The sequence below is a fragment of the Phalaenopsis equestris genome, unplaced genomic scaffold (assembly GCF_001263595.1).
Source record: "Phalaenopsis equestris unplaced genomic scaffold, ASM126359v1 Scaffold000800, whole genome shotgun sequence".
NCBI lineage: Eukaryota > Viridiplantae > Streptophyta > Magnoliopsida > Asparagales > Orchidaceae > Phalaenopsis > Phalaenopsis equestris.
The window spans coordinates 164,067-182,758 of NW_018165240.1; the positions used below are offsets into that span (position 1 = coordinate 164,067).

An 18,692-nucleotide genomic window follows, 5' to 3' on the forward strand; every position below is an offset into this window, starting at 1 on the left:
CGAACACGAGCTATTCGTGAACAACGAGCTGTTTTGACAGCCCTATTCGTGTGATCTCTATGCAATTCTCTCTAAAATTCTATTATAATAAAACCTTAATATTAATATTTTGACCTAAAATTATTATTCACCTAAACCTTAATTTTTATTTATCACATAATTTTTAATATTTGTCTGTGAATCACACCCGAGATATAAAACATAAATAAACGGAGAAAGAAAAACACGAGAAGTATAATAATTATAATACTGTATTTCACTTCTCATTATTCATATATTTATGATAAATAGAAGTTACTATATGAAACATCTTAATGGTAATCATTACTATGACCAAATCTTTTCTCGTCGGATCATACTTTCACTCCCCCCATCAGGCTGGCGAGCCAATCATTAACTCTGTTCGGTTAGTCAAATCATCTGTCCCGTGCTGACTGCAGCTCTTCACATTCGTCAAAATTGATTTCTCAACACACGTCCCTGCTACGCCCGTCAGGGATCCTACTCAGCTTACTCCGATCACACAAAGATAAATTACACTAAACTTTGAAATGAATCCGATAGATAATATAAATAAATCTTAGCTATCATATTAAAAGACTCATACTTCAATTTTAAAAAAAATATTAGATGGAAGATAGATATATTCATATACATTTATTAAGAGGCATTTAATGATTTATCTTTAATAAAATATTAAAAAAAATTAAATATGTCTATTTATTATGATTGTGACCTACTTGATGCTTTATGAAATAACTATTTCTCCACAATTTATTACCCCATAATAATGTCATTTATGGCTTTTTTATTTTTCTATATTTGAAGTTGAGATAGTACAATTATATTAAAAATTAATAATTAAAATGTACTTTAAATCTAAATCATATAATTAAAATAATTCCTAAAAATCCACTGACATTGCACGTCTAATTTATATATAATTTACATGCATATGCTACAATTTATCTCTATTTACATATCTAATATTTAAATCTTAATTATTATATTTATAGCACATAAAATTTTAATGTAAGATTAAAAAAAATATGATTAGTACTATTTTTAGAAAAATAAAAATATTTTTGAGATCATTATATATAGACTAGTATAAATATAAATATCAAAATTTTAGGAAAAATTATTACATTAGTACTCCGCGTGCAGAGTTGGTTGCGGAGTCCGGCCTCTTGCTGACACGTGGAGGGCCGGCTCATCTACATAAAAAATGAAAACATGCGACCCGACCTAACTGATGCGTTACAGAGCCTAAACAAATATTTTTTGCATTAAATTGTTTTACGTTCTATAAAACAATAATAACAAACTAATGACACACTAAGAATATATTTAACACATAATAACATACTAATAACACATAATAACATAATTATACACTCCCTAGCCTGCGATATGACACACATGGAATATTCTCCACGTGCTATACTGCGGGCTAAATAGTGTATTTATTATGTGTTATTAATGTGTTTTGAGTGAGAGAATATTCTTATACTCCTAATAACACATGAATAACGCATAAAATATTCAAAATAACGATGAGGAATATTTTTATGTGATGAAATATTTTTATAATGCATCGGTCAAATCGATTCACAAGTTTTCATTATTTTTTTATTTTTTATGTTGGTAGAGCGATCTTCTACGTGTCAGCTCGGGATTGAACTCCTCAAACAGCTATATATGCCGAGTCCTGGTGTGATAATTTATTAAATTTAGAGGGTAGATATGTAAATATAAAAAAAAAACTGTGCGGCAGTCACGTAATTTTTTTATTCTTATTTTTTTATCCTGAAGCCCCATCGCCGACACACGTTTTTGACTTTTTGACTAAAATAATTAATAACAAATTAAGAAAAAACCAGCTACGTTTTTATCACATTCCCCGTCGTCTCTCTTCTTCCGTGCAAGATCTCGACAATCCCCGACGAGAAAGGGAAGAAACCTGCGGAGCACACGGATTCAATCCAATTCCTCGCACCCTAAAGAAGAGAAGATTCAACCTATCGAATCGATTGATATTACAGGATTCCCGCCTCATTGATCCCGACCCGTTTTTCCTTTCCGGCATCCGATGCCGTATTCGAATTGACGCGCGGCCGATGCGGATCAGTAGGAGCTTCTCCGGCGATCTGGAAGCGTGTTTTGTCGGCATCGGGGACGGGAGGGAAGCCGAGGAGCTGATAGGCAGGCTGCTACGATGCAGATTCGGTTCTCTCCGAGCATGAAAAGTATTAACATATCGACGAGCAGTAATGGGTTTCTTGATTTGATGAAGGTGAAGGTTGCAGCGCGGCATATTTCGTACAGGACGTTATTTCACAGTGTCCTTATTCTAGCTTTTCTTTTGCCCTTCGTCTTCATCCTCACCGCCGTCGTCACTCTCGAAGGCGTCAATAAGTGCTCCTCGTTTGGTAAGCGGGTTTGTTGATTTTGAATTGAGAAAATTGATGACAATTTTGGCTAGCTTCTTTTCCTCTAGGTGTGTGTTTTGCGCTTTTTAGTAATTCATTTGTTGCTGATTTTGATGCTTATAGGCTTAATTCTGCTTCCATTTGCGTTGCTCACTGTGATGAAAAGTAGACAGAAACGAGTTACCCTTGATAGATAAATGTCTTTCTAGAAATTTCAAAAGCTTAAAAGTTCTACATAGAGGACTTCGGCTGAGAAATTTTAAAAAATACATACTGCAGGAAACTCCTATTTCATGGAAAACAAGGGGCAAAATTTAAGCAGCAAACATATCAGGAAACAGTCCACAGAATTCAAGGCAGATTAATAATTTTTCAATGGCTTGTGAATACTCATGAGTGAGAAGCTTTGGAGCATAATCACAGAATATCCTTTTCAAATTTCTGTGGAAAAGTATATAATGGTCTTACAACCTCTGAGAGATGATCTAGCTTGTCATATAAAAAAAGCTATAATTCCAACACTATTGTAACATAATGTAAAATAATTTTATTTTAGTTTATAAAAATTTGTAAAATAATATTTAAGAAAGATAGGGAGGCATTAATTTTGAGACTATCCTTTGATTTTGAATCTGTGAAGATCACAAGGTTGCTTCTCATTATGTTGAAGGGGTCCATCATCAAACATTTTGTAATAGGATGTGTAATATGGTCTTGAAAGAAATTTGAAGTTGCACCCCATTACTTCTTTTGCCTGAAACAAGAGAAACACCATTTGGAATTGGAGCTAAGATCATATTTTTCTCTTTATGAAAAAAAATTGGATCAGGGTGTTCTGATCCAAATTTGTTTAATTTGATTTTTGAACTTTAGATTTGTTTTGGTGCATTACTAGTTTTAGTTGATTAGACATGTATTGCATGTATTTCGAAGCAAATTAATCTGATGACTGTAAAGCTTATCTTGAACAATTCTGAGAAAATAAATTTAGGCTCGAAATGTCTCTTTTTTTCTTTGCATCTTGCCAAATACTTTCATCTTCAACAACGTTTTCTTCTTTTGAATTTAAAACATGAATATCAATTTACTCTTCTAAGAAGGAAGAAGAGGATGTGGAATAGGTTTGTGAAACATTAGGAGAAGAAGGCTGAGCAATGTCATCTTGAATTTCCGTTTGTTCAGAAATGGAACTATAACCATATGAGAGTATCTATCAGTAGTCCTCCGTGAAGTGCTTGCATCAAAGACAATATATCTAAAGATGTAGACATTCGTTATAGTAGGAAAATTAATATTTTTTTCACTTTTCATAGCCAAGAAACATAGACTGGGGATACTTTTCTACATTTATGGGAGAAGCTATCATAAGTTTGCACGAAGCAAACTATACCAAATACTTTGAGATGATAAATATTATGTATTTACCTAGATTACTTATCCTAAGTTGAAATCATTAATAATACTTCTAAGAGGAGTTCTATTATTTATGTAAACAACTCAACTTACAAGTATGTTTAATATTCTTAGGATGAATCATGTTATGAACAATTTCTAATAATTTTTATTTTATTTTTCTTGCATCCACTTCTTGGTCTGTTCTAGAGTACCAAGGCTGCCATGTGCCTTTGAATTCTGATCTTACTAATAATATAAGAACTGGATAATTACATACAAACCACCCGAAACATTCATATTTACAAATAAAGTACTTGTGATTTTTTTGAACTATCGAACTGGTGTATTTCACTTGCCATGATGAAACTATTGAGAATTTGATAAAAATGAAAAGTATGGGTTGGAGTTTTACCATGAATTTTGATATTTGAGTGGGAATTTGAAAAATAAATGAAAGAGGTTGGTTGATTTGTAAATAACAAGTTTGAGGTGTTCTTTATGTAATTGCCCCCATAAGAACATCTTGGACATCAATTCTAAAATAAGAAATTTTATATTATAATAAATTTTTATGGGAAATATAAATGTAAACTAATTAAAATTGCCAAATAAAGTTGTTGTCGGTTTCTTAAAAGATGTTTGTGCATCTTGTCATATTAGCATTCAAAGCAAACAACTTCCAAATTCATTTTTATTCGAGGAAGGCCAGGAAAGAATTCTTGTCAACACCGAACCTTAGGTAGCTTAACCGTGATATTTTATCATGTCATAGAGCTGTCTTGTCATAGAGCAACAATTTAGTACTCAAGGATTCTATTAACATGACGATTCCTAGTACAAATAGGATAAAGCTTATTCACGTTTCTCACTTCAATGATAAGCTTACGAAAACATTAGTATTAACAAAGATCATCACTTTATCATGCTCAAATACTACATGTTGAAATTCAGAATAATGCATAATTATTTTTTTTTGATACGAACAGGGTATAAATAACCCGTACAATAAAAGAAATAATGGGAAAAAAAAACATATAGCATCTAATATCTCCAATTAATCAATTCATATTAATTATTTGGAGAAAAAAAAACATAAAATAGGAAAGCTTAAAATGATAAAAGAAATAAATCTAATCTCAGAAAATAAATCTAAAATAGGAAAGAAAATAAACTTATATTAGGAAACAAATTTAATATTCATAACTTCTAATAAGAATAAATTATTTTCTAATACTAACACTTTCCCTTAAATTGAAACATGGTTGAAAATCATGTTCAACTTAGATTTGAAAACATCAAACAGTGGGCGAGGAAGATTCTGTAAAGTAGAGCTTGAAGTCTTCATTCCGTACTACAGTGTTCTTTGCTGCAGTTCCTGCAGTGTCTGTAGTTAGGCCGAATGCTTCTATAGGTCATTCTGCAAGGGATTTTATATGGAAGTAGATAGCCTGCAGAAAAAACTGAGTTTTAGTTGACTGCAGTTTCTGTAATGTCTGTAAGTAGGTAGAAAGCTCATACAGGTAATGATGCAGGGGAGTTTGCAGGGAAGTTGACAACCAACTAGAAAAAAACTGCAAGGTATGGTCAGCAAAAAAAAAAAAGAAAAAGCTCTGGAGGTTGATCGGAAAAGCTTTGGAGGAGGCCTGATACATAAAAAAACTCTGGATGAGGGCTTGTTGCACGATAAGCTCTGGAGAAGGGTTTGCTGCAGGAAAGATTTCGGAGGAGGGCCCGATGCACGAAAATGTTCCGGAGGAGGGCCTGATGCAGTAAAAAGGCTTCGGAGGAGGGCCTTCTGCAGAAAGAATTTTGGTGGAGGGCTCCGGAGGAGGGCTTGATACATAAAAGACTCCGAAGGAGAACCTACAGGAAGAATTTCGGTGGAGGACGATTGCAGGAAAAGCTTTGGAGGAGGGCTTGATATAGTAAAAAGTTCCGGAGGAGCGTTTGCTACAGGGAAAAAACTTCGGAGGAAGAGGCTTTGAACTGAAGAGCGCATGCAACAGGATTCTTCTGACTACACATCTGGTGGCAAAGGAAAAAGAGAGAAGGACCTGCATGAAGTTTTTCGACAATAGGGAAGAAACTGACGGGGAAGAGCATGTAGGTCGGCTGCTGGGATTTCATTCAAGGATACATTCAATCTCACCTCTGTGATAGCCTTTTTCAAATCGTTTTGCAAGCAAACCAAAGATGAACTCGTATGTAGCAAGCTTCCCTTTGCTTCCAAATTCCACGCATGTGAAATGACGAAAGACGACCTGGAGACGGCTACAGCAGTAGCTTTCTATAGGAAGGAATAGCAGTTGAAATCTGTCGGGGGAAAATGGCAAAAATGGCTCCCCTCGTCTACTTTTGATGTGATGACATTTTTATAAAAATAACTTCTGACCGGTTGGGAGTTCCACTGGAGAGGGAAAGTTCCGCTCTCTGAATATCGATGTTGGCTCTTCGATTGGGATTTCCACAAGAGAGAGAAAAAGCAAATCACACCTAAGAAATTCTGCGGACAGAGAAAGCTGTATGAGAAAGGGCCGACACAGCTCAGGCTGCAGGAACCTATGCTGGATTTTTGTGGAAGAACAATAGGAAAGGGCAAGAAGCAGTGCTACATTTTAGGGAAAAAAAAACTACGTTGTTTTCTGTGACTGAAAAGTGCAACAAAAAAAAATTGTTATGTTTTCTATGGGAAAGTCCTCAGGGTAAGAACAACAAGAAGTTCTTGCGGGGAAGAATAGCGGGAAAGTATTGCGGCTAGAAGGGACAACAAAGAAGCAGCCAATACACAACTCATTAGAGAAGGGTCGCCAGTGAGAAGGGGTGTTGGGCAATAAAGATCTAACATAAATCTTGTCGGGAGAGGTCGCTGGTGAGAGCACAACAATAATCCACGATTGGTTGCCCACTTGATATACCCTCGACGAGTATCTCAAGGGCGTCTTCACCTAGATGCGCTCTAGTCTTGCGACAAGAAGGTCGAGACTAGAATCCAGGGATTGACTCTTCAGTAGAGGGAGGTTTGGCGACTAGAACTTCCTACCGGAAGGATCAGTGGTAACAACCTTTATAAAACTCGTAGGGAAGTGGGGAACCGATAGCAGTTAGAGTGACAAACGGCGGCAACTAGGGGAATTGGCGGCTATATATCTACATTGAAGATATGCAATAGTTCTTTATGGGAAAAAAATTGTTGGGCGGTTAACAGCAGAAAATTCTCCATGGAACAAATCTCTACTGAAGGAAAAACAACAGGAAGAAGATCTACTTGGAAACTGCCGCCTGCTTTCTGGAGGCCGGCAGAGTCTAACCTTTTGGATCGGGAAGGGTCAGCAGATAGGCCAAGCCTACTGGGAGAGAAGAAGAAAAAATTATTGTTTCAAATACCAAGACAAGTGCCCCTCCATTCTCGCACGGAGGATGGCAGGAAGGGATTCTGGTGGTTTTGGGAGAACCAGTGGCTTGGTTACAAAATTAGACTTTGATACCATGTTAAAATTCAAAATTATGCAGAATTATTTTATTGATATGAAAGATGTATAAATAACTCTTACATGACTTATAGAATAGGAAAGACAATAAGAAAGAAATAACAGGAAAGAAAAGATATAATACTTAATATCTTCAATTAATCAATTTATATTAATTATTTGGAGATATAGAAAATAATATAAAATATGAAAGGCTAAAATAAGAAAGGAAATTAATCTAATCTTAGAAAATAAATCTAAAATAGGAAAAAAAAAGTTATATTAGGAAATAAATTTTGTCCTCATAACTTCTAATAGGAATAAATTATTTCCTAATATAACTTCCAACACTACAAAATATTTCTTATTGGCTATCTGAGAAATTTAATCAAATTTTTTGTTATGCCAAGAGCATAACAAATATTATTAATTGAACAAGATAAGCTTGTAGATGAAGGAAAAGGTAAGTTTTCTGCACTTTTAAACAGATAAAGAGAATCATCAATAATAGCAATCAAATCGGATCCAAACTAAGAATGCAAAAAAATAAAATATTGTTTATGATCCATGATGATTATAGAACATTTACAACCAATGATACATTCACATGCAATATGAACATGAGAAAATCTAGTTAATAATAGACATATGAGATGAAATAGCCTATCTGCCATCATCATTTCATCTTAGGATCTTTATTTGATGCAACCTTGACTGCTTAGGTTTTCACTCTACAACCTTATTTTATGTGATCATGCTTCCCTCATCTATAGTAAGTTTTATTAAACTTGTACTTTAACATCTGATTAGGGTTTCATTTTTGTTATAGTCACTCAAATTTTATCTTGATTTTTATATATTTATATTTATAGAACTTTAGTCTTCTTCAATAGATATGGAAGTGGCTTTTTCTATTTAAGAGTTAAAAGACTTTTTTATAATGAATCAAATTTGGTGGTGTAGCCCAATCAAATATAGCTGTCACGCATGGAAATTTTTATTCTGAACATGAATTAAAACTCTATAATATTTATTGTTACCATATCGAGAACTTAGATCAAGAATATGAACTCATCAAATATTTTGGTTTTAAGAAAAACTAAGAGTTTGCAATGTTATCTTTGCTTCAACGGTGCAATGTTGCTCTACAAAGGTTGTGTCCATGCCTCATTGGTTATATAGTTGAGAACCAAGAGGAGATCCAACTCCTTTTCGGATTCCCTGATCCTTGAATTTGTAGATGGCGCTCCTTATAAATTATGACTTTTAACAATGATCGCTTTTCAAGCTCCGATACTATGTTGCAAACTCAACAAAATAAGTTAACCAAAATCAAAATAATCCTTATGGAAAATTTATTTTTCAACTGATTCTTACGATTTTTTTTTTAAATTTGTTTCTCTGATGTTTTTTCCATGCCTCCTTATCATGCATGGGTATTATGAACATGAGTATTGAGATTTTAAATTTCATGTGAACAATTGATATTGTGATTGTTTAATTGGCAAAATAATATGCTTGTTGCCAAAATTTTTGCTTAAATATGATTTATTAATGCTGCTTTAGTGTTTCGCCTAATTATTTTTATTTGTTTCTTAATCCAGATTGTTTAGGAAGACGGCTGGGTCCAAGCTTTCTTGGTAGGGGTGCTGATGATTCAGTGGTACTCAATGAACTTTTATTTTGATTGATTGAATTCCATTCAATATTGGGGTGGGCATGACCAAAGATTTTGTTCATTGCTACTTCAGACTCTATTTAATTGTCAAGAAATTTAAGCTCATGCACAGTGATATTTTTTTTTTAAATTTTGCAGAGGCTTCAGAGAGATCTATATACACTGCTTGATCAAGCAAATTCCGTGGAAATCCCACCTGGCCTTAGATTTCCCGAATCATTTGACGAGTTTCTTTCTGAAATGAAGCACAACAACTATGATGCAAATACATTTGTGGTCATGGTGAAGGGCACGGTAATTGGCTTAACATTTTTATCTCTTTTTTTTGTGTTTTATTTCAGTGTTGCAATTTATTCATAGGAAATTTACATACAGACCACACAATTTCTATGTATTTACTATCTAACACCTAAACTTTCATATTTACATGTATAACGATTTGGTGTGATAAACATAGACATGAAAAGTTGTCTTTCACTTTTAAAAAATAGGTGATAGTGATATTTTTGTTGTAATATTTAAGATTTGAGTGCCATGCATGTAAATGTGAGTTTAGGTTTTATATATGTAAATACATAAGAATTGCCCCTTTATTTATTTGCTATATCCAATGGTAGATTTTATGTTGTTCATTTGAAGTTGCGGTGGATATATGCTTGCTACGGCTTTTCTCTGTTTCTATTCATTGTGCTTCCAAAAGATGTTTTTTCTAAAGACTTATATAATTGCAAATAAGTTGGCTATGTTATATCAATTCTGCGTTCCGAGAAATAAAAAATTTTGTTGATATGTAAGTTGTATGTGGTGAAGGAGAGAATGTTATGATTGATATACTGTGATAAATTAAGCAATTTATTTTAGGAATAGTTAGATCTATATTTATTAAAGAGAAGGTGATTAAAAATATGTTAGGTGATTTGAACCTGCATAACAGAAGTTGAAAATACACCCATTAGGTGGGGTGATAAAATTTTTGTTGAAGTATTAGAATGAAACATAGGTATATCTATGATGACTTGGATAGAAGTTAAAATGATTTGCAAAGAATAGGTCTAACACTTCGTTCTCCAATGAACTTGAACGAATAGAAAAGTAGGTATCATAAAGCTGGCCACTAGTAGTTGGGATAAGGCTACAGATGATGATGTGATGATTATGATTGAAGTAAATCTATTGTTTTGATCCTTCTAAACTTTGGTAGTTGTTATTTTTGAGCATTCTATAGCATTTCAGAAGAATTAAAACGTTAACATCCTTGATTATATTAAATAATTATGAGCCAGGTGTGCTTAAAGGATGAATATTCCTCTTTTTTAGACATTGGATCTTCTGGAATTAATTTTACTTGATCATAAATATGTCTTCTTGTTTATTGATTCACCTGCCACCTCTGCTCTGTTTTTTTAGAAGTTGACTGTAGAATCGTGAAAATCATTGATGTACTATCAGGCAATCTAAAAGTTCACTGTGATTTCACACTTTCCAATTCCGTTAAAAGTTGTTTGTGTATAGATTGCCATGCACATGCTGCACATATTTATCTCATTTAACTGATTTTAAAGTGGCTTTCTATTTACAATGTTTAATACTTTTGCTATGCAGATGGAATATATGAATAGAGAAGTAAAGAAGGCCAGACTAGCAGAACAGTTGAATAAACATTTTGCAGCAATTGGTGTTCCGAAAGGTCTTCATTGTCTCTCCCTAAGATTATCTGATGAGTACTCTTCTAACGCACATGCACGGAAGCAATTACCGCCGCCTCAATTTTTGCCTCTTCTCTCCGATAATTCATTCTACCATTTCGTTGTTGCAACCGACAACATTCTTGCGGCCTCTGTTGTGGTTAACTCTGCAGTAAGGACTTCCATGAAAGCTGATAAGATAGTTTTTCATGTTATCACTGACAAGAAGACCTATCCAGCTATGCATTCATGGTTTGCATTACATTCTATTTCTCCAGCCACCATTGAGGTAAAGGGGGTTCACCAGTTTAATTGTCTGACAAAAGAGAATGTGCCTGTGCTTGAAGCTATAGAAAATCACCATCATGTAAGAAATCATTATCATAAAAATCATGTCACAGGGACGGATATAGATGATAACCCGAGGGTTTTTGCTTCGAAGTTACAAGCAAGGAGTCCAAAATATATTTCTCTACTCAACCATCTCCGCATATACCTTCCCGAGGTAATATTATCACCATTCACCAGTTGTATGTTTATCCTAGAGATAATAAAGGCAGAAAGTAGGCCTAGAGAGAGAGTATTCTTGTGTTTGAGCTCGGAATTAAACAGATGAACTTTGAGTAGACTGATAAAATTACCCCCTAACTATTTACATTGGATCATTTTAGTCCCATTGTTTATAAAAGTGTCAAATTAGTATTCTTTTAACATGGGCTGAATTGGTCCTAGGGTGGACTATTTTAGTCCCAATTAAAAATTTTGGGGAATAACTTGACATATTTATAGACTCTGGGACTAAAATGGACATATAAAAAGAGTTGGGGGATTATTTTGACACTTTCCTCTATGAACTCTTATTGTTTGATTTGAGGCTAATAGTAAAATATTTTATAGATGACAACAGAAGCAACTTAAGTTGAGGGTAAGACTTGGAGTAAGGTTTTTGTAACAATGAGTCAAAAAGTTTTAAATGCAGGTTACCTTGCTTAGTTCGTTCAAATCTTATGACTTCATCCAACCATTTTTTTTTATTGTTGACCAAGTTCATGGAGTTATTTCAATTTTTTTGGGGCTCAGCCTGCATTGCCGCTGATGAATAATTTAGCCTTCTAAGAACTTTTGTATTGTGAGTTCGGATTGCTTCATTCCTTACCAAGTTCATGAACATTTGAACTTTTGTAATTGAATCCTTCATTTATAAGTAGCTTAAGGATATGATTTGGACGAAGGTTTTGTAACAACGAGTCAAATTAGTTGAAATTTAACATGCAGGTTATTCTCTTGAATACTGCTCAAATAATGTGGAGTCGCCCAAGTTCATTTATTAGTTTTTCTGTTTTTTTTCTACTTTTCTGAAGCTGTTTCGTTTGTGATGAATACTCTATTCTATCAAGTTATGTGATAAGTTTCAATGCCTTTCTTACTACTATTTGCATACTAGGCTCTTACATTTTTTTTATATAAAAAGCCCGAGGGCAAATATATTAATATGAAAAAGATACAGAAATATTATATGAGACGGCCTAAAAGAAAACCCAACTCATACAATACAACACACACAAAACCCAGATAAAGCAAAGATACATAAAAGTAAAAAAACCAAAAAGCCACAAAATGACATAAAAGTGCTAGGGACGTCCCATTTTAGTCCTCTTACCTCTAGTTCTCGGAATTGAACCGGCTATTAAATTGGTAAGGTGAGTACCATTGCTCGTAGTAACCAAAGTATCATCCATCAGATTCCTGAGGTGAAGTAGATCTTCATTCTTTTTCTTCCTCCTGAATGTGTAGACTGCTATTCCTCATCCGATTCATCCGATGATTGACTCATTCATCTGATCAGTAGATTCAAAAGGTGACCGGACATGTGTAGGTCGTTGCACGTCATGATCCCCATGAGCCTGAGTAATATTAACATCTTTCTGAACCTGATGAGACGGTAGTGAAACGGTAGGAGTATTTCCACCTGTATTATCGGAGATAGGTTCTAGGGTAGACGGGGTTTGAAGAAACTCCCTCTGCCCCATGATAGGAGGTTCCAAAGATGGGGGAGCTACAATTTGGTACTGAAGAATAGTTGTTATATTACCTGCGGGGATAGTGACGTCGTCCGGGGTATCCTTGATATCCTTCTGATGATCAATAGTGTCAAAAACTTGAAGCTGATCAGGAGGAGATGAAATCACAGACTCTAGCGGAGCAGTTTGCTTTTCTGGTCTAAGTTGGGGGTGTAGATGGTGACATTAAGAACTTGAGTGTCCGAACATACGACAATTCGAACAATACGATGAAAAAATATTCAATGTCTACATTCTGCCAATATCCATGGTGTTGTGTGCCCAACCAGATTTCATCAGAAGCGGGTGAAGTAATGTCTTTCAACAACTTTCAACAAGTACTCTGGTAATGTCTTTCAACAAGTACTCTGGCTTCAGAAAGACGGGAAAGATTAAAAGTAGGAATGTCCGTCTTGAGTGGTTTTTTATAAGCTGAGGCAATAAACTACAATACTTTTTGAGAAAAATAATGAAATTTCATGCCAGGGAGACGAATCCAAATCAAAATGATTGGCAATTCCGTTTGTTAGTCAAAATACGCAGACCATTTCAGAATCTTCATTATTCTGTCATTAATCTAAATTATCCTTCTTGCAAAAAAGCGTGTGTAATCTTCTTCATTATCAATTTGAATAAGAATGTGTCTATCATCTAATAGTACAATTTTTCACTCCTCAACAAAGTACACAAGTTCCAAATTCTTTGCGAATGAGCTTCATTTTGGGATGATCATATAAAAATTTCTCTACCAAATTCAGACGACAGGAGGAAGCAAGTTGAATACCTTCAACTTCTGTAAAAAAAATGACAAACTTCTCAATCTTCCTACCAGGTTTCTTGATGTCCTCTGCTCACTCAAACGAATGAGGGAAAGATGATGATTTGGTGTGTCTGAGGCGTGGACCCCCGCAAGAGAAGCTGCATACGATTTGTCTGAAGTCATCCTCAAAGGTAGGTGCGGTGTTCAGAGAAGAAAGCAGCTCTGATAAAAAAAGGAAAAAATCGCGTCGAAATAGCCGAAGCTAAAAAAAGAGACCGTTGTGAGACGGGACGAGCACAGAGAAGCCGCATAAATCTCGTGAGTTGTACCCGCGAGACGGAGCTGCAGAACTCGCGAGCGGTACCCACGAGACGAGTCGCAGAGCCTGGAAGTCCCGAGCCAAGAAAACTCACGAGACAGGAAGACGGGAGACGAGCCTCATCTTAGAGCCGGAGAAGAAGTGGGGGAGACGAATGGAATCGAGCGTGAAGATACCGGAGAGGAATCAGCGAAGCCGTAACTGTTGCTAGGGTTTATATATTCATAGGAGGCGAACCTCCCATTTAAATATCGGACGTTTGAATTTGCAGTGTGAGATTTGAACTGCCCATTTTCTTTTTAATATCTTTTTAAGATGAGATGGCTACTAATAGATTCTTTCTTCTTTATTTTATTTTATTATTTTTTTTTCTAAATGCTTATTCCAATTGTATTGTAAGATGATTATAAATTTTCATTTCCAGCACTTAGTAAATGACCTGAAATTTGATTTAAGTTATAGCTGATATTTATAAGGTATTGATGGCTTTGATTAATAAAATATATTCGTAAATTCTGACTTTTAAGTGGTCTTTTGTAGGCCGTTAAAGCATCCTTAATTTTCCCCTTGTTTGAGGAATGATTAAATTATTTTCAAGTTTGATAAACCTGATGCTTAAGTAATTTTTTTCTCATGAATTAAACGTAATTGTATAATCTTGAGTATGAAGATTTTATACACTATGCTGACTGAGCTGCACTTTTAATAATATGTTGACCATGTTTTTTATTCTTAATTTAAACAGATGTTCCCAAGTCTCAATAAGGTCGTGTTTCTCGATGACGACATCGTTGCTCAACATGATTTGACAGAACTATGGAATATTGATCTTTATGGGAAAGTAAATGGCGCTGTGGAAACCTGTAAAGGAGAAGATAAATGGGTCATGTCGAAGCGTTTCAGAACATATTTCAACTTCTCAAACCCTCTGATTGCCAATAATCTAGACCCTGATGAATGTGCGTGGGCATATGGTATGAATGTCTTCGACTTGAAAACGTGGAGAAAAACAAAAATCAGAGAGACTTATCATTATTGGGTAAAGGAGGTAATTTCTGACTCATGTTAGTTTTCATAGAAATTGCTCAAGCTTCGCGCTGATCATGTCTGTAATCTAAGGGCTTGTTTGGGTTTTTTTTTAATTTTTTTTTTTAAAACATATCTTTTTTGTGTGTTTCTCAATATTTTTATTTTTTATTTCTAAAAAAGTTTAATATAATTTTGAAAGCACTCAAAAAAACTTTAAGATGTGTGTGTTTTTCAAAACAACCATACTTTCATCAAATAGCCAAATATATTTCGTTTCAAATCAAAGCATAAATAAAATAAAATAAAATAAAATAAATTTGAAACAGAACTGATTGCACTTTTGATTTTTTATTTTTGTTTTATTTTTTTGTTTTGTTTTGTTTTATTTATGTTTTGATTTAAAATAAAATATATTTGGTATGACATAAGATATTAAGTTGTTTTTAAAAACACTTAAATAACTTTTAGATGTTTTGAATGTTTTTAATAAGAAGTTAGTTTGTTTTAAATAAAAATAAAAACATGTAAAAATGCATTAAATAAATATGTTTTTGAAATAAAAGTATTAAAAAAAAAAAAGTGATCCCGAATAAGCCCAAAACTTTCCTGTTTATTTTTTTCATTTCCAGAGTGACAACTTTACTTTACTTCTTGGGCATAACTATGAATATGAAGTGGGTCAGCATCCATCTAAAGCTTGCTAAATTGAAAAAAAAAGGACATTTACATAACTACCACCCAATTCCTAGTATTTACATGTCTAACAATTATATTTATTTTTACATTTATGTCATCAAAAATCTTTCATATCACATAAAAAATACCACTATTTTAACTTTTAAAAAGTTAAATACACCTTTTCATGCTTAGTTAAGGTGGTATAGATGTAAAAATTGAAGTTTAGGTGTTGGAGATGTAAATAATACCACTATTTTAACTTTTAAAAAGTTAAATACACCTTTTCATGCTTAGTTAAGGTGGTATAGATGTAAAAATTTAAGTTTAGGTGTTGGAGATGTAAATACATAGGAATTGAGTGAAATGTATGTGCATCTTCAAATATAAAAAATAAAAAATAAAAAATAAAAAGAGCCCTGGCGAGGCCAAGTCCATTAAGGAATTTGCAGAGCTGGCTCTTTCTTGCTCATATATATAATATATTTTAATCATTAATAAGTACATAAAATTCTGTAGTATTAGGAAACAAATTGTGCAATGGCAAGTTGGACATTGCTGGATGCTGGTCAGAGCTAGACCTTGCTAATAATTAGCAGCTGGCAATGCTAGGTGTTTTTATGGGCTTTTGGTATTCTTATTCATTTTGTGATTTTAAATGTGTTTACTAACAAGTTTAAGCCCGTCCTTAATGTTGGCCCATAAAGGTTTTTTAAGGGCTGATCTTATAAGTCAACTCAGCTCATTTGACATCATCAATCATTACTAAATATAATGATTTTTTGTTCTATATATATTTTATGCATCCATGCTAAGACCATGTAGCTTAGTTTCTCATCAACAGAAGAACATGCGGATATAAACTCAAAAAAATTAGATGTAATTTGTACTTTTAGATAATTGAAAATCAATAAAAGATCCTATTTAAACGATCCAATCAAATGATGAAAGTATGTTGGCAATTGTGAGTTGTTGATCTTTTTTCCTTTAAGAAATAAATATTTTTTACTTAAATACGCTTTTCCCATTTATTAGAATTAAATGAAAATATGACACTCAATAGACGCTATGGAAAAAAAGGATTCATATGGCCGACCCCATTCAATAGAATAAAGGCTATTTCTTGTTGTAAATACTCTCTTCTCCTTTTCTTTCTTAAAATCAGTTTGGATTTATGTCGAGTAAGTCTACCATGAAGGCTATAAATTTATTGAGAGGTTTGATGGACAAGTATAGAGAGAATAAGGAGGATATACATATATTTTTATTGATTTATAAAAAAAGAAAACTTATGATAGAGTTCCAAGAGAAGTACTTCGTAGAGTTCTAGAATAGAAATGTGTTGATATTTCATATATTTAAGTCATTAAAGATATGTATACTAGAGTTGTTACTTGTGTTTGAATACAAGGAGGATTGACCTAGTACTTTTTTTATTTCAGTTGGATTACATTAGGGATCGACTTTAAACACCTATCCTTTTGCTTTAGTTATGGATGTTTTTATTGGACATTTACAGGAGGATGTACCTTGATGTATGATTTTCATTGATGATATCCTTCTTGTAGATAAAACTAGAAAGGGAGTTCAGGGAAAATTTGAATTATGGAGGTCAATTTTAGAGTCTAAAAGCTTTTTTTTTAGTAGATCTAAAATTTAATACTTGGAATGTAATTTTTGTATAGTTTATCTAGTGGTGGGTTTATAACAATGGGTGATCAAGTCATTAAAAGGAGTAAACATTTTAGATATCTCAGGTCTATTGTTCAAAGTGAGGGTTATATAGATGAAGATGTTATTAATAGAATTCAAGTTGAATGGTTTAAGTGGAGGAGTGCATCCGTTCTATTGTGTGATTGAAAAGTATCTTTTAGACTTAAATGGAAATTTTATAAGATGACTATGAGACCTACAATGCTTTATGACACGTAATGTTGGCCTATAAAAGAGAAGCATAAAATTATTAAAGTGTTGTTGAGGTGAGAATGCTCGGGTGGATAGGTTGTTTTACACTAAGAGATAAAATGAAACAAATATATTCGTGAAAGGGTTAGAGTAGCTTTAGTGACATACAATATTAGAGAAAGTCACTTTAGATGGTTTGTTCTAGGAGTGCAAACGAGTCGAGTCGAGCTAGAATCGTGCCAAGCTCGAGCTTGGCTTGTCTAGCAATCTGTGAGCTTGGGCTCGAATGGAGAGCTTCGAGTTTCGACTCATATTGGTAACAGCTGGCTCGCGAGCTCGAACATGAACTCAATTTGTATGGGAGCTCGACGGAGAAGGTATTGGTGGTCGGAGGAGGAGGTGATGGGAGCTCACCGGAAAATGCATCGAAATGACTAATGGTAGCTAATCGAGCATGCTAGCGAGCCAACGAACTGAGTCGGGATAAGCTCAGCTCGTGAGCTCGTTTACTAGCTGAGCTCATGCCGGCTCGGCTCATTCGTACCACTAGTTGGTCATTTTAAATGTCAACCATCTGATGAACCTATTAGGAGAGTAGATGTTTTAGATTTAACTTCTGCTAAAAAAAAGGTAGAGGTAGACCTTAAAAGACTTGGGTATTTTGTTTAAAAAATGCTCTTAATTTATGAGAATTAATTGAAAATATGACCCACAATAGGGCACAATAGAGAAAAGTGTTTCATGTAGCCGAGCCCTCTTAGTGGGATAAAGTCTAGCTGTTGTCTTCCCATTTTTCCTGTTATATCTTCTTATTATTGGAGTTGAGAGTATTTGGATTTGTTGATTTTCTATGTAAGCTAACAAATCATCTCCTTGTGAACCACTTAAATATGTTCAAGATGATTTTTTGACCCTTCAGATATAATTCAGAATAGTCTCTCCTTTGGATTATTTAAGGGACAACTTTGGATTAGATTTTGGTAGTCAAGTGACTAATTTAGTATTAACTAGTCTGCGACTACCATAATCTCGTCAAAACTATCTATATATTTGAGCATCAAGAAGATAATGAAAAATATGTATGATGAAATAATAATATTCTTAGCAATTGTGGAGTTATTTGAGAATTTATTATCACACAAGGTTGCATCCAGGATGGCAGCATGTACTTATTTTATAGTGATTGTGGAGTTACTTATAAAAGATATTCAAGATGAGATGCTTCAATATAATACTATTTTTGAAGATAGTATAATTTTCATTGTAAATTCTCTTGCCAGTATATAT

The 18,692-nt window shown here is 33.8% G+C and overlaps 1 protein-coding gene across 1 annotated transcript in view; it reads left to right on the top strand.

Moving 5' to 3' along the window:
- The first annotated feature begins 1,903 nt into the window (after positions 1-1,903).
- The window catches only part of LOC110031312 (probable galacturonosyltransferase 13), a 17,650-nt gene continuing 861 nt past the window's right edge, over positions 1,904-18,692 (top strand). The window contains exons 1-5 of the mRNA XM_020734455.1: positions 1,904-2,432; positions 8,899-8,957; positions 9,111-9,266; positions 10,575-11,162; positions 14,542-14,844. Of these exons, the coding sequence (XP_020590114.1) occupies positions 2,219-2,432; positions 8,899-8,957; positions 9,111-9,266; positions 10,575-11,162; positions 14,542-14,844 (1,320 nt within the window). The 5' untranslated portion in view covers positions 1,904-2,218. The remainder of the gene's footprint in view (positions 2,433-8,898; positions 8,958-9,110; positions 9,267-10,574; positions 11,163-14,541; positions 14,845-18,692) is intronic.